The sequence below is a fragment of the Terrapene carolina genome, unplaced genomic scaffold, assembly GCF_002925995.2.
Source record: "Terrapene carolina triunguis isolate 2854851 unplaced genomic scaffold, T_m_triunguis-2.0 Scaffold85, whole genome shotgun sequence".
Classification (NCBI taxonomy): Eukaryota; Metazoa; Chordata; order Testudines; family Emydidae; genus Terrapene; species Terrapene triunguis.
Genome location: NW_020664436.1, coordinates 31,364,804 through 31,377,747, shown reverse-complemented (window position 1 = coordinate 31,377,747; position 12,944 = coordinate 31,364,804). Strand labels below are relative to the sequence as shown.

Here is a 12,944-nt window from a genome sequence, read left to right as displayed (position 1 = left end):
ATGAAGACATTCATTGAAGTGCACATAAAATATAGCACATCCACTCGCAACTAAAATTACTACACCATTGAGTATGATGTCTCCAGGAAATCAGATCCAACTTGTGGGCAATGTTATCTAAAAACATATTACATTAAGTAATCAATTGAGATTGATTTTATGAAACTATATGGGAATGTAAGCCCTACTTGTTTGTGTGTCTGAAACAGTAGCTTTTAAATACCAGGGTTGCTTTATAGTGTATAAAATTTAAGTATGATGGATTGAAGAAGTCCTATGATTTATTTATCAATTCAGGTCTTCATTATCAAACCTCTGTCCCTTGAGTTCTGTCCAACTGCCTTGCTTTCCTTATTTAATAGATAGAAGAGCCAAGGAGCTGCTTTTTTAACTAGTTACATTGTTTTTGTCTCATTTGGAGTTTTTCCTTTAAAACTTAAATCTGTAAAATAGTCCAAGCATTATCTATCTTCCATGAAACATTTGCAGGTTTTTAATACAGATGTTTATAAACTGTGGTCACTCTTTATTGGAATATATTAAAATACCATTAAAGACCTGACCTCAACTTAGAATATTCAGAGGTAAGGTTGCCACTGGAATCTATTTTTATCCTAATCTTACAATTTATACAGTGCCACCAGTATATAAAAAGTTTATAACAACTATTGAGGACTCTTCATGAAACCCAAAATTGAAACAAGGTCTTGGCAGTTTTTGAGCATGTTCAGCCAAGAATTGCAGCTTTAACTCAGAATATTTTTGTGGATGGAAGCAAAAAGAAAAAGGATTTTATGAGCATAAACCAAAAATTTGCTTTTTTCTCAGTACATATATATAATAGCCACTTTTCAAAGCCAAACAATAAACACAAAAGCAAAAGGTTTCACACCACAGAATTTAATGCAAAAATATTTCTGGCATCCATATTGTGGGAGGACATTCAAGCCTGCAAAATCAAAAAATATTGGCTGTACACTTGGTCAGATAATGCATCAAGAAATCAGACAGAATTCAGAGCTCTTTTCAAAGTGGTGCTAAGATAAGCCATTGAGAGGTTGAGAGCCAACTAGGAGTGAAGATCTCAGTCAACTAATCTCTCCTTCATAGATAAATAGAGAGATAGAGATATATCTATATTTCCTGTTGTTCATGATTTTGAAGAGGTTTTGTAATCCTTGTCAAAAGTCATATGCTGTATTTTATTAAACCCAGAAATCATACTCTGCTCAAGGCTGAAATATACTTCTGATGTAATTGTAGTGTGTAGAGGTAACACGAACAGGAGTGCTCCTGAGAGGCTAGTCCTTCCCTTAATTATATGACCTGGATCAGGGTTACAAAATGTTTTATTTATGGCAATGGCTATTGTACAGTTTAAAAAAATATTATGCAATGAAAATATAACCAGTATTACAAATGACCAACTAATACATCCAGTTCAGAAAACACAAAATTAAAGATGTCTAGGAAGAAAGTCAGGTAGATATTCCTTGCCCACTAGACAGATGTCAGGATTATTCTGCCTCTTGTTGGTCATCTCTCAATACCTACCATCTCTGAACCTTGAAGGCTTTCTACTCACACCACCACTTCTTAACATATATCCCAATAGTTCCTTCTGTAGTGGCTAGTTTGGTTGTTGAGTTGGATGTCACACCTGGAGCCTGTATTTGCTGTTCCTATTGGTTTCTGTTATCAGGGACTGGGTGAGCATGTTGTTTTTGCCAACTCAGAAGCACTGTCCGTAGCAGTATGGATGTCCTTAAGAAACAAAGCCAGCGTCCATCATTTTTTAATTTAAATGTTTTCTGTTTCTGAGTTGATTATGATGTATGTCCTGTAGATAGAGACAAGGTAGGTGGTCCTTTTATTTGGATCAACTTCTGATGGTAGAAGGTACAAGCTTTCATAGTACACAGCGCTCAGACACTCTTCTTCAGGTCTGGAGAAGGGAATCCGTGTCTGAGCTCTGTGTAGCTCAGGTTTGTACCTTCCACCAACAGATGTTGGTCCAATAAAAGATACTGCCTCGCCTATCTTGTATCTCTCATATCCTGGGACCAACACGGGTACCACAACACTGCAAACAACTGTAGATAAATATCCAGTTTAAAAACTCTGTCAAAATAGAAATTCCATTCCTGATATCCGTTTTGGAAGCTGTTAGCAGAGAAATGGCAACCATTTAATATGTAAAAATAACACACAGCCCCAAGCTCAGTCTGTTGTTTCATGAGCCAGTAGGACCTAGGAGCACTTTGAAGGCAATATGCTCCATCTCTGGGGAGAGCAGGTGCATCAGTGATGAAGCAGCTTTCTTATCTATGCTCAGAATGGCATTAACAGATCTGGGGAAGTAGCCTCTAGCCTGGTCCCCTTTGGCTAGAGAGAGTCTGAAACACCAGGCCTCTGATGGGGTGACAGAAATAAAAGGCAGAAAGTGTGATTATTTTAGAGGATACCACCTCCTTCTAAAAAGACCACAGGTGGTAAGGTTATTGCTCCACCAGGATACTCTCAAACTTTAGAGGCATTCAAAGGACAACAGAAATGGGTAGGATTCCTCAATAACTTTCTCTTAAACTGTGTTATTGCTCTTAATCATTTACTAAATTAAAATGAGGGCAATAGTCTAGGGAACTGTAAACTGTACATATATTGCATTCCTGTAAAATTATGATTTTTTATTGATCAGACAGATTTTATTTGATCCATTTTGCATCTGAAGTTAATATATTATGGCCAGATTTTGCCATTATTACTCAAAATAAGTAGTACTTTTTTCTATAAGTAGTGCCACTGGAATCGGAGGAACTATACATACTGTAAAGTCCTATTTACCATGAGCAAAGATAATGGAATATGGTCCTAACTTTACTAGAATACTCACATACTGGTTTTAGATACATGCATTTTATGAGAGTCTGGAAAAGACTGACAAAAGATTGTTTTGAGTGGCACCAGTACCAAAAAAGGTCCAGGAGCAGGTTCTTCTTAGGTCTCTACTTTAGATCTAGTGGTTAAGGACTTAAGAATTTCAGCATCATGCCAAACACCATACGGGAGAGATGGCGATATCCTACTGTGACACACTGACTTTATTATTGCTTATTAAAACTCCTTATGAATGTGGCATGAAGTTAGGGTGACCAGATAGAAAATGTGAAAAATCGGGATGGGGAAGGGGAGTACTAGGTGCCCATATAAGACAAAGCCCTGAATATCGGGACTGTCTGAATAAAATCAGGACATCTGGTCACCCTACATAAAGTATATCAGTCACCCTCATGCTGTTTGTTTGTTTGTTCTGTGTGCATTCTCAGGTGGAGATTGAGAAACTGGACTATCATCACTATCTGCCTCTGTTTTTTGATGGGCTTTGTGAAATGACATTTCCCTATGAGTTTTTCGCTCGGCAAGGAATCCATGACATGCTGGAACATGGGGGAAACAAGATTCTTCCAGTCATTCCTCAGCTCATTATCCCAATAAAAAGTGAGTGAGTATGTGGAAAAAAACCAGAAATGAATGTATATAGTGTGACTTTTTGACAAGTAGCTAATTAAGCAATAAAACATGACAGGTTGTGGATTTCTTGGAGATTATTGGAAACCTGAGTAAATTGTGAGGTATGGGGCCAGAAGGCTTGTGCCTTCAATCACCTAATATGTGTAGCTATCCCAGAGAAATGTGCTGTCTGGCATGTATTTTTCTTATTACAGTGTGGATCTTGGTATTTAGAAAAGTGAAATGAAGCTTTTACTTGATTTTATTATATTTATTAAATATATCCATCTATTTTATAAAATAGCTCATCTCAAAAGACATGAGACAATAGCAGAAAAAGGTTGGGAATTTTTTTATTTTACAGTTGTATTAACTAGACTTCCCCTTCTACTTATACACACCACCCCCCTCGTTCCCTCCATTCCCATCGCATTCCTCATCAACATGTCTAAATTTGGGCTACTGTTTGTCTCAAGGATGCCTCATTTAAAATTTTTGTTGTTTTACAAAACATTCCTTTTGGAAGTGTTTACAGTTTCAAAAACAGATCTTTATTGAAATGCAGTATGAAAGTTAGAAAGTCGTATAGCAACAGGTAGAATGCTGTTGAATCTCATTTCACTGTAAACACCACATCTTCTAAGTATACATTTCTTTATTTTGCCCTTTCCTGTTTCTTCAGCCCATTAGTTGAGCAGACCACTCCTCTGCATCATCCTTCACCTTCTAGCATGCATTTTGACTTCTGCAAAGATTTTTATTGTATTCAACCTTCCAACCAAAATTCTTTTGAAATTCCATCAGCGCCTTTCCTTAATTGATCAAAGTCATTACTGCCAATAAACAATAAAACAGCCCTCCCCACTCAGCTGTTGTCTCCACTGTACAGGAGGATGGGATCAGGACCTCAACCAGAGTTCTCCCACATGGAAATGTTGAGCAATAACTAGTCCCTTAGTTAAACAAATGTATATTACATGGGGAAGCTCAGAATCTCTCTATGTAGACGGAGCCTTAGAATGAAAGTAGAAGCTTCTCTTTTGTCTCTGGTCTTAGAGTGATACCTTGATTGTTCAGTCAGAAAGGCAGGAACATGAAATTGTTATCTGGCTTATTTTGTGGAGAAGATTCATTCAGCATCAGGAGGGAAAGATGGGTGGGATCCTCTGGGTGAACAGAGAGCCACCGTGGAGTAGATTCACTTCTGGAATACTGCAGGACGAACTAAGTCAAGCAGAACTCTGGGAACAAGAAAAAGAGGAGACCGTTTAGTTGGGACCTAATAATATCAAAATATGTGTATTTTAAGGACCAGGATTGGTCTTTTATTCACCTTAATATTCTCCTTTTAAAAAAAAGATTAATTAAACTCTGGCTGTACTTTAATGTACTCATAGATTTTGTTTGAGGGGGATATAATTTCAAAATGCTAACAGGAGCAATCGTTTTAAAAGTGACACAGTACTGTAGGAACTAAGTGCAAGGTGGTTCAGGCTCCTGAAGGAATTACGAAAGCCCTCAAATTATCTTTTAGTTCCTCTGTTTGAGGAGAGAGTGAGCAGTTTTGTCATTTTTATTAAGTATTTAAAATTGTATTGTTGGTTATCAAGATATATTTGAATACAGGAAACGTTCAAGTATGTTTTTAGTAATAAAACATGAAGCTTCTTGAAACTGTGAAAGCATCTGCAGGAAGGAGACTCTTAACATGATGGCTGCAAGCTCCATAGTCAGGACTTAACAGAATCCTGTGGGGACTGCGGACCCACTGTACTTTAAAGTGACTACACAGTAGCTTAAGCTAATACACAATTTTCAGCCTTATAGAGAGATATCAACATATAAATATATATGTGGGACTGAGAGAGAGCCTTTTAAACAGTATCATAATTTTGGCAAGTTGAAAACATTCAAGAACATACTAGTTTATTTTCTTTGTTTTCAATTTTATTTCAGTGTACAGTCATTACTTTCATTTTTATTCCTTTTATCAGTTTTAAAAATTGTGGAGTCCATATATCTTTTACTAAGAAGGGCTTTCTCCTTCATTAATACCAACATTAATGTCAAAAAGGGCATTGTCCTCCCAGGCAAATAGAGTAGATACCTATAATACACTTTAAATTTGCTTTTGATTACCTGTACCAAAATTGTACTGTAGTTACAGCTATAGATTTGTGTGATCCTGCTACCTCCACAATAAACTCAGTTGTCTTTTGAACTCACTGCAGTCTCTCAAGTGTCCTCATTAGTGAGTTATATCTGACTAATCAGCTGTCTCCTACATCACTCCATTTATTTTACTCTTTTTTCCCCTCAGTGGCAATATGGTAAAGAAGATTGTTAGGCAAGAGCGTATTTTTGGGAGTGGGAGAGAGACAAAAAAGTCTATAAATAGAGACTTTTTATAAAAAGTTTTCCCTCCCCCATGTGCATCAAAGAATACCAGTGAAGGGCTGCTTTCTAAAAGACATTTAAAATGTGGCATAGAAGTACTGTATCATATTTGTAATGCTTTTAAAGAGCAATTTATCCTTCTCCTGCCCTACATGTTCTTGCTTAACACAGTTCATAATTTTGACTAGTACAAACCCAAGCTGAAAAATATTAATCAGCATATGAAAATCACTTCCTTCATAACAATTTCTCTCCAATAGTATAGTTAGGCAATGGCTGAAGATAAGCAAGATAGTGATAACAAAAAATTGAATCAATTTATTACTCTAATGCATGACACAGGATTAAAATAATATGGATGAATGCAGGTTAGGTACAAATATAATTGCCTTTCATCATTTCACACCTTTGAAAGACGGTCTGTCCAAACTCCTTGTAAAAATATTTTTATAACGCTTTAAAACAATAATTCAACAACATGGAAGAAATTCAAAACAAGAAAGAATGACTTATCAGGAAAGATTAAAATATATGTCATCTTGCAGTGACTAAGTAGGATGACACAGTCTACCAATACAGTGTTTGACGGGTATAAAAACAAGGTAAAACAAATTATTTAAAGGTATTCAAAATAGATACACCTACTAGTGATATCATCCAACTAAAAGAATATCAGGAAAAGTTTCCTAAAACAAAGGCTGTAGACCCTTCATTATCTTCCAAGGGAAGTGGAGAAAGTCCAATTGCATTAATCATCTAGACTGGAAATGGATCAAGCATTTGAGAATATGCTGCAGGGAATTTTCCTGAGTTGGCCACGAGATGGACAAGTTGACCAAATGAGCAGTGGGTGAGTGCTTCACTCCAGTACTTGTGTTCCATCACTTCTTGAACTGCCATAATGTGCCATTCCCACTCACCAAAAAAGTGGAACAGTATCCCAGAGCATTCCAGCAGGACGCAAGCACTGCAAATGAGTCTTTTCCATCTCTACATTCGATGATAAAGAATACATTTCACAAAGTCACACTGGAATAATTCTCCCTTCCTCTGATAGAAAAGCTCAAATTCTTTATTCCAAATTTAAGCCCCCTGAATCTCTGGAATAATTTTACAAAAAAAGTATCTTGCAGAATTACTGTGCAAGTTTTGATGCATAATACATAGTGGAATATCTTCACACTTGTGAGGCAGGAGAATATTTTTATCCTCATATTACCGATGGGGAAAGAGAGGTAGAAAAAGATTAATCTTGCCTCGGGTCACAAAGTGTGGCAGAGATAGGAATACAATCCAGATCTCACACATCTCTGGACTGTGCCCTAGAAAGACCATCTGACCAAAACAAAAATGTACCACGAGAGCTTTGAATCCCACATGAGTTCCCAATTTGTATCCATTTATGTATTCAGGATATAATTAAAATAGTACTGCAAAAACCCTGATTCTCAATTACTTTGTTCCAGTGTTTGGCACAGAGATGGGGAACAAACCTGCCTTTAAGCAATATTTGTGTTTCCTTATTTTCAGTTACAGTTGCCCTGAGGCTGCACTAATTTACAATCAGGTGGATCATGGCCCCTAGTTGCCATGGGCAGCCAAGGATAGAACAAAACTGGATGGCTATTGTAGTATTTACTTAGCAATAACAACAAGGAGTCTGGTGGCACCTTAAAGACTAACAGACTCCTTGTTGTTTTTTTAGATACAGACTAACATGGCTACCCCCTGAGACTTAGCAATGGAAAGCTAGTGTTTTAGCTTCCTATCTAATCATTAAAGGAGTATGTAAAATTCCTTTTTGATAGCTATTCTGTTTCAAAATTGTTGCTTTAAATCTTAGATTAGCCAGAATAAATTATAAATAACGTTTGAATAATAATGTACAAAAATGTAATGCACGTGGACTGTTACTTTAAGAAGCAGTAACTGCACCCATGTATAGTCCACTTTAGATATTCTGTAGATGCCTGAGAAGCTAAATCTTTGTATTAGATATTTTATTGTACAACAGAATTCATATTGCTCTTTAAAAATGTAACTTAGATGGAAATACTGCTACAACACAATTTCATTTAGAAGAGTAACGTTGCTGATTGAGTCAGAAGTGAACCAGTTCCATCTCAAACAGCCATGGAATTTCAGTCTGAGAGGCTGTGTTACCATGCTCAAACATTTCTGCTGTGACAGGCTAGATCAAGGATATCTTAAGCTTTGCTGAAACTCAATTTCACTAAGGAAAAATAGCTTTTTATAGGTTTTAGATATAGAGAAATATGTGAGAAAAGAGCTAAACAGTCCTCCATAGTCTGACCTACAGAGTTCTTTCTAATGTCCTCATAGATCTCTGAATTAATGTGATTGTTTCCTCTGACTCCCCATTGTATTGATCTGTAAAATGTTGGTTCATTTCATGGACAATAATATAGTTATTTTAAATTTAGTATTAAATCAGGGTCACTGTTGCATAAAGCATGTGAGGCTGTAGTTATTACTGTTAGCCACTACTAAAAGTGGATTTGCACTGTAGTATTATTTTCCTTTGGATATCTTCACATTATTGAGTAGCTTGGTGATATTGTACACCTCCCTCTTTTATAGAAAGCTTAAACCATATTTATGCAATGTGCTCATAGATCTACCTTCCTTGACTGGACATTTTTACCCTCCAATAAAGTATACCTTTAATAAATTGACATCTTTCTGTTTATTAACTATAGTCCTAAAGAAAAAAATCCTGACTCTATTAAAATCAGAGATTGAAAACTAATTCTGAACAAACGTCCTCTTTTTTTGAAGACATGGCTTGCATTCAAAGAAAGCAAAAGTCTTTGATTTTTGTTTGTTTCTTGATTCTGAAATATTGAAGCATTTACATCCAATAGCTGGGGAAAAAAAGTATGTTGGCAATTACCAGGCTTAGATTGGATTCTGCAGCTCAGAAAATGTTACTTCAGCATTTCCAGATATTGTAGGGTGTTTTTTTTTTTCTTATTACCTCCTATCTTAAATTTACTTCCATCCTCTAACCACTACAAAATTACCTGACCTGTTCCACAGGAAAAGCTTCATCCAAAACTGACTGTCATCTCACCCACATTTGGAGGGTGAAATCTGCAAATTAACTGTGTCATCCAATCAACCTTTAATACTTATGAGGGCTGGGGTTAGAAATAGAGTGGAAAGAGGACTTTGTGTGGTAGAAATAGAAGGGGGGGGAGAGGTAATTGCAGGAAAATAGAGACAAAAAGGGGAGAGGAGGAGAGAAATAATTGAAACATATGAATGGGGGAGGTGGGAGGAGGCCAAATCAGGAAAAAGAGATAATGTAAAGAAAGATTAACCTCAGGGAAAACATGGGAAAAGAGTGGAAAAAAATTCAGCAAGTTAGAGGGGAAAGTAAGAAATCAGGTGGAAAAGGGAGAGAGAACAAAGAAAGCTTAATCATTTTTTTAAACTTACGGAAAGTTAGCTTTGTACAATATTTTGCTATCTGTATTAAAATATTTGTGTACATGAACATTTTCCCAGCTTTGGAAGAGGAGGGGTTGACACCCCTTCCTACATCTGGCCCTCTTTGGATGCTATAAAGCACACTTGTTTTCTTTTTGAAAAGTTAACAGAAATGCTATTGGAAGGATTATCCAGGTAATACATAGGGAAGGATTAACTGCCTTATTAAAATCATTCAAGATATTGCTGTTGGGACGTGAGTACTGTCTTGGTGGTAGAGACTGAGGATATATCTACATTGCAACTAAAAACCCATGACTGGCCCATGCCAGCTAGCTTTTTACTCATGGGGCTTGAGCTGCAAGCTGTTGGAGCTCTGGTTGGAGTTTAGACTCCAGGACCCTGCAAGGTGGGAGGGTCCTAGAGCTGGGGCTGCAGTCAAAGCCTGAATGTCTACATTGCAGTTAAACAGCCCTGCAGCCTGAGTCCTGTGAGCCTGAGTCAGCTGTCACAAGCCAGCCGCGAGTATCTAATTGCAGTGTAGACATACCCTGAGAGTCAGAAATCATAGCCCTTGATCCATCAATGCAATTAGATATGTATGTAACTGAAGTTAATTTGGACTACTCATATGCTTAAGTGTTTTGCTGGATCAGGGCTCGAATTCTGTTCCCAGCTTGGTCAATAATTCACTGTCTGACCTTAGCATTTCTGTGCCTCAGTTTACTCCTATATAAAATTGGCATACTTCCTTAGTGAGAGTGGTTTGTGCTGAAAGGTGCTATGAGTGGGGGAGGAGTTGCAAGCCTGAGCAAATGTATCTTTCAGAGGTTATGTATCATTTGCTCTTTAAACTTTACTTTTTCATGAATTTTCCACTATTTAATGAAGTTAGACTGTAATATCTAAACCAGTAAGTGCTTGGGGTTTTAAAATCAATAAAATTAAGTATGCCACAACAATAGACGTTTCTTTGCTCCATGGGCTCGTTACCCTGCTGGAGAACTGATCTACATCATCTTGTCCCACACTTATAGAGGAGAATTCTGGTTAAGGCAAAGAATCTGCTAAAACAAATGCTGCTTCTACCAGTATGTGGGAGGTGAGGAATGCAAAACGAGACAGGCTTCAGTCTTTGGTCTTGAGAACTGTTGTATTAATTTAGATGGAATATATAGGCCCAAAGAGTCAAAAGTGTTAATGTGACCGAGTCCACTGTCCAACATTAAACAGTTTTAAACAAGGTTCAGCATTTGGTATACAGTGATTTTAGCCTGCTTAGTATGATGGCAAACACACTATTATAAATCTTAACTTTTTTAATTAAAGGTACAGAAAAGAAGGAAAAGACATTGGAACACTTGTAATGTAAAGTACTAAATAAGCCTTTTATTTTAACTATTCCCCTTGTTCACTTTTCTTTTAGCTGGAGAGAGCTTTTAGAAGGAGAAAACTCTTGTTTGACAGCAAAGGTAGAAAATGCAGCTTCTGTCTCTTGTGTTGACTTGCACTTGCAACCTCACTGGTGGAAAAACACAGGCCCAGCACATGGTCTTATCAGCCACTCCAAGACCTGGCAAACTTGTGCCAACATTTGGCTGTTTAAGGAATTGCATTTAGCCACCTTTCTGGTCACAGTCTTACATCAGGGTTACAAAAGATACAGTCTTGGCTGACTAAGCAAGACTATTAGACAGAAGGAAAAAGGAGAGGGATAGAAAAGAAAATCAGAGGGAAAGCAAAGAACACACTGCAGGGTAGTGGGAGGAGACAAAGGCTACGTCTACACTACCTGCCTGAATCGGCGGGTAGAAATCGATCTCTCGGGGATCGAATTATCGCGTCTCGTCGGGACGCAACATTCGATCCCCGAATCGATGCTTGTACTCCACCAGGGGAGGTAGGAGTAAGCGCCGTCGACGGGGGAGCCGCGGAGGTCGATTTGCCACCATCCTCACAGCGGGGTAAGTCGGCTCCGATACGTCGAATTTGGAATTTGCGTATCTTAAATCGACCCCCCCCCCCCCCCCCCGTAGTGAGGACGTAGCCTAAGTCTCACATTTCCAGGAGATGGTTGGGATTCAACTGGATCTAGTGGAGGTGGTGATATCTACCTTTCTCTCTTTGGTCTAGTCTGGTCAGCACATCATTCAGGTTTGGGATGAAGAAAGTCCAGTGTCCCAGGAGATGGTGAGGGTGACAGCTATTATAGAGAAGCCTTCTCCTTCCCCTTTGTTTGTCTTGTAGTAGCCTTCATCCATGTTTTTCCCTGAAAATCTCTTTTTGTGAACCCCAAAAGGGGAGTGATGGGAGGAATGGTCCATTCACTTGTTATTTTATTCATCAATTAGGCCTAAAATTTGACATACCAATTTTAGTTCATTCGTTTTTGGTTCTTAACTCCTTTTGATTACAAGGCATGATTTTTTAACAGTTTTTGTCTTCTATTAGTAGGCCTTTTTGTTAGGACTAATTTTTTTTTCTCCCTTTGTACCTTTTCTCCATCAACATAGGTTATTGTGACATTTTATGAAATTTTTCTTATTTTTTATAGTTGAGCTCACAATTAGGGTAAATTTGTAGGCCCAATTATTACAACAGGCAGGAAAACAAAATGGAAATTGTCAGCACAAGCTTTTTAATATGGATTCTCAGGTAAGTGCCTTTTGAAAAGTGGCTTTAAACTGAGGAAAGTGAAGCTCAAAGCAATAAGAAGCAAATTATTAAAATACTTAAAAATAACAAAACTAACCAAATTTGTTATGTTTTGAGAGGAAAATAGAAAATTGGAGAATCCAATTCAATTCTTCAATGTCTGGGTTCTCAATATTCTATCTGGAAAAAAGGGCTCTAACCTGATCAATTTTATTAAAAACATCTAGTCTGATATATTAAAACTAGATCTCCAAGAGGATCCACTCTATAGTGTGTGTTTGTATGGGGAATGTTAGCTGCATTCCCTTGTGTATGAAGCCTATTAATACCAAAGAAAGTGACATTGTGAATTTTACAATATCTGACATCTGAGACTGACACAGGAGATACAGGAGCCTCCAAAGTGCCAGACAACAACAAAACATCAACATAGATGTCTCCCAGGTCTTTATCGCCCAGATGTTGGATCTATTGCTCAAGGAAAAAGAAAAGAGTTGAACAATGGAAAACAATTTCTGGCAGGGAATGAACAAACTGCATTGCTTTTATCTAGCCAAGCTGTGAGTTAACAAACAAAACAAAACAAAAAAAACCCCAAAAACAATATATATATTTTGGAACAAATTTCATCTTTACAACTCTTAGAACAAATAAATGAATACTAGATTAATGGAGAATTTGAAAATTCTGAACTTGCAGCCACTGGTAATAAAGTGTAATAACTGAAAATTTTCCCTGAAAATTTGCAGTGAATTGTTTTGTTATATATTGAACTCAGGGTTGTTGGTTTTTTGTTTGTTTTTACTAATTTTAATAAGTAGCAGTACTGGAAAATACCCCCTAAACAGAAAGTGCTGCAAACGTACTTTAAAAATCCAGATATATCTATTACTGTGCTTTAAAAGTAAAGGAGGAAAAATTGGGCTTAT

The 12,944-nt window shown here is 37.2% G+C and overlaps 1 protein-coding gene across 2 annotated transcripts in view; it reads left to right on the top strand.

Moving 5' to 3' along the window:
* PACRG (parkin coregulated) overlaps positions 1-12,944 on the top strand; it is a 469,474-nt gene that overhangs the window by 300,178 nt on the left and 156,352 nt on the right. For both annotated transcript variants that reach the window (XM_024194745.1, XM_024194744.2), the window contains exon 4: positions 3,327-3,498. In XM_024194745.1, the coding sequence (XP_024050513.1) occupies positions 3,327-3,498 (172 nt within the window). The remainder of the gene's footprint in view (positions 1-3,326; positions 3,499-12,944) is intronic.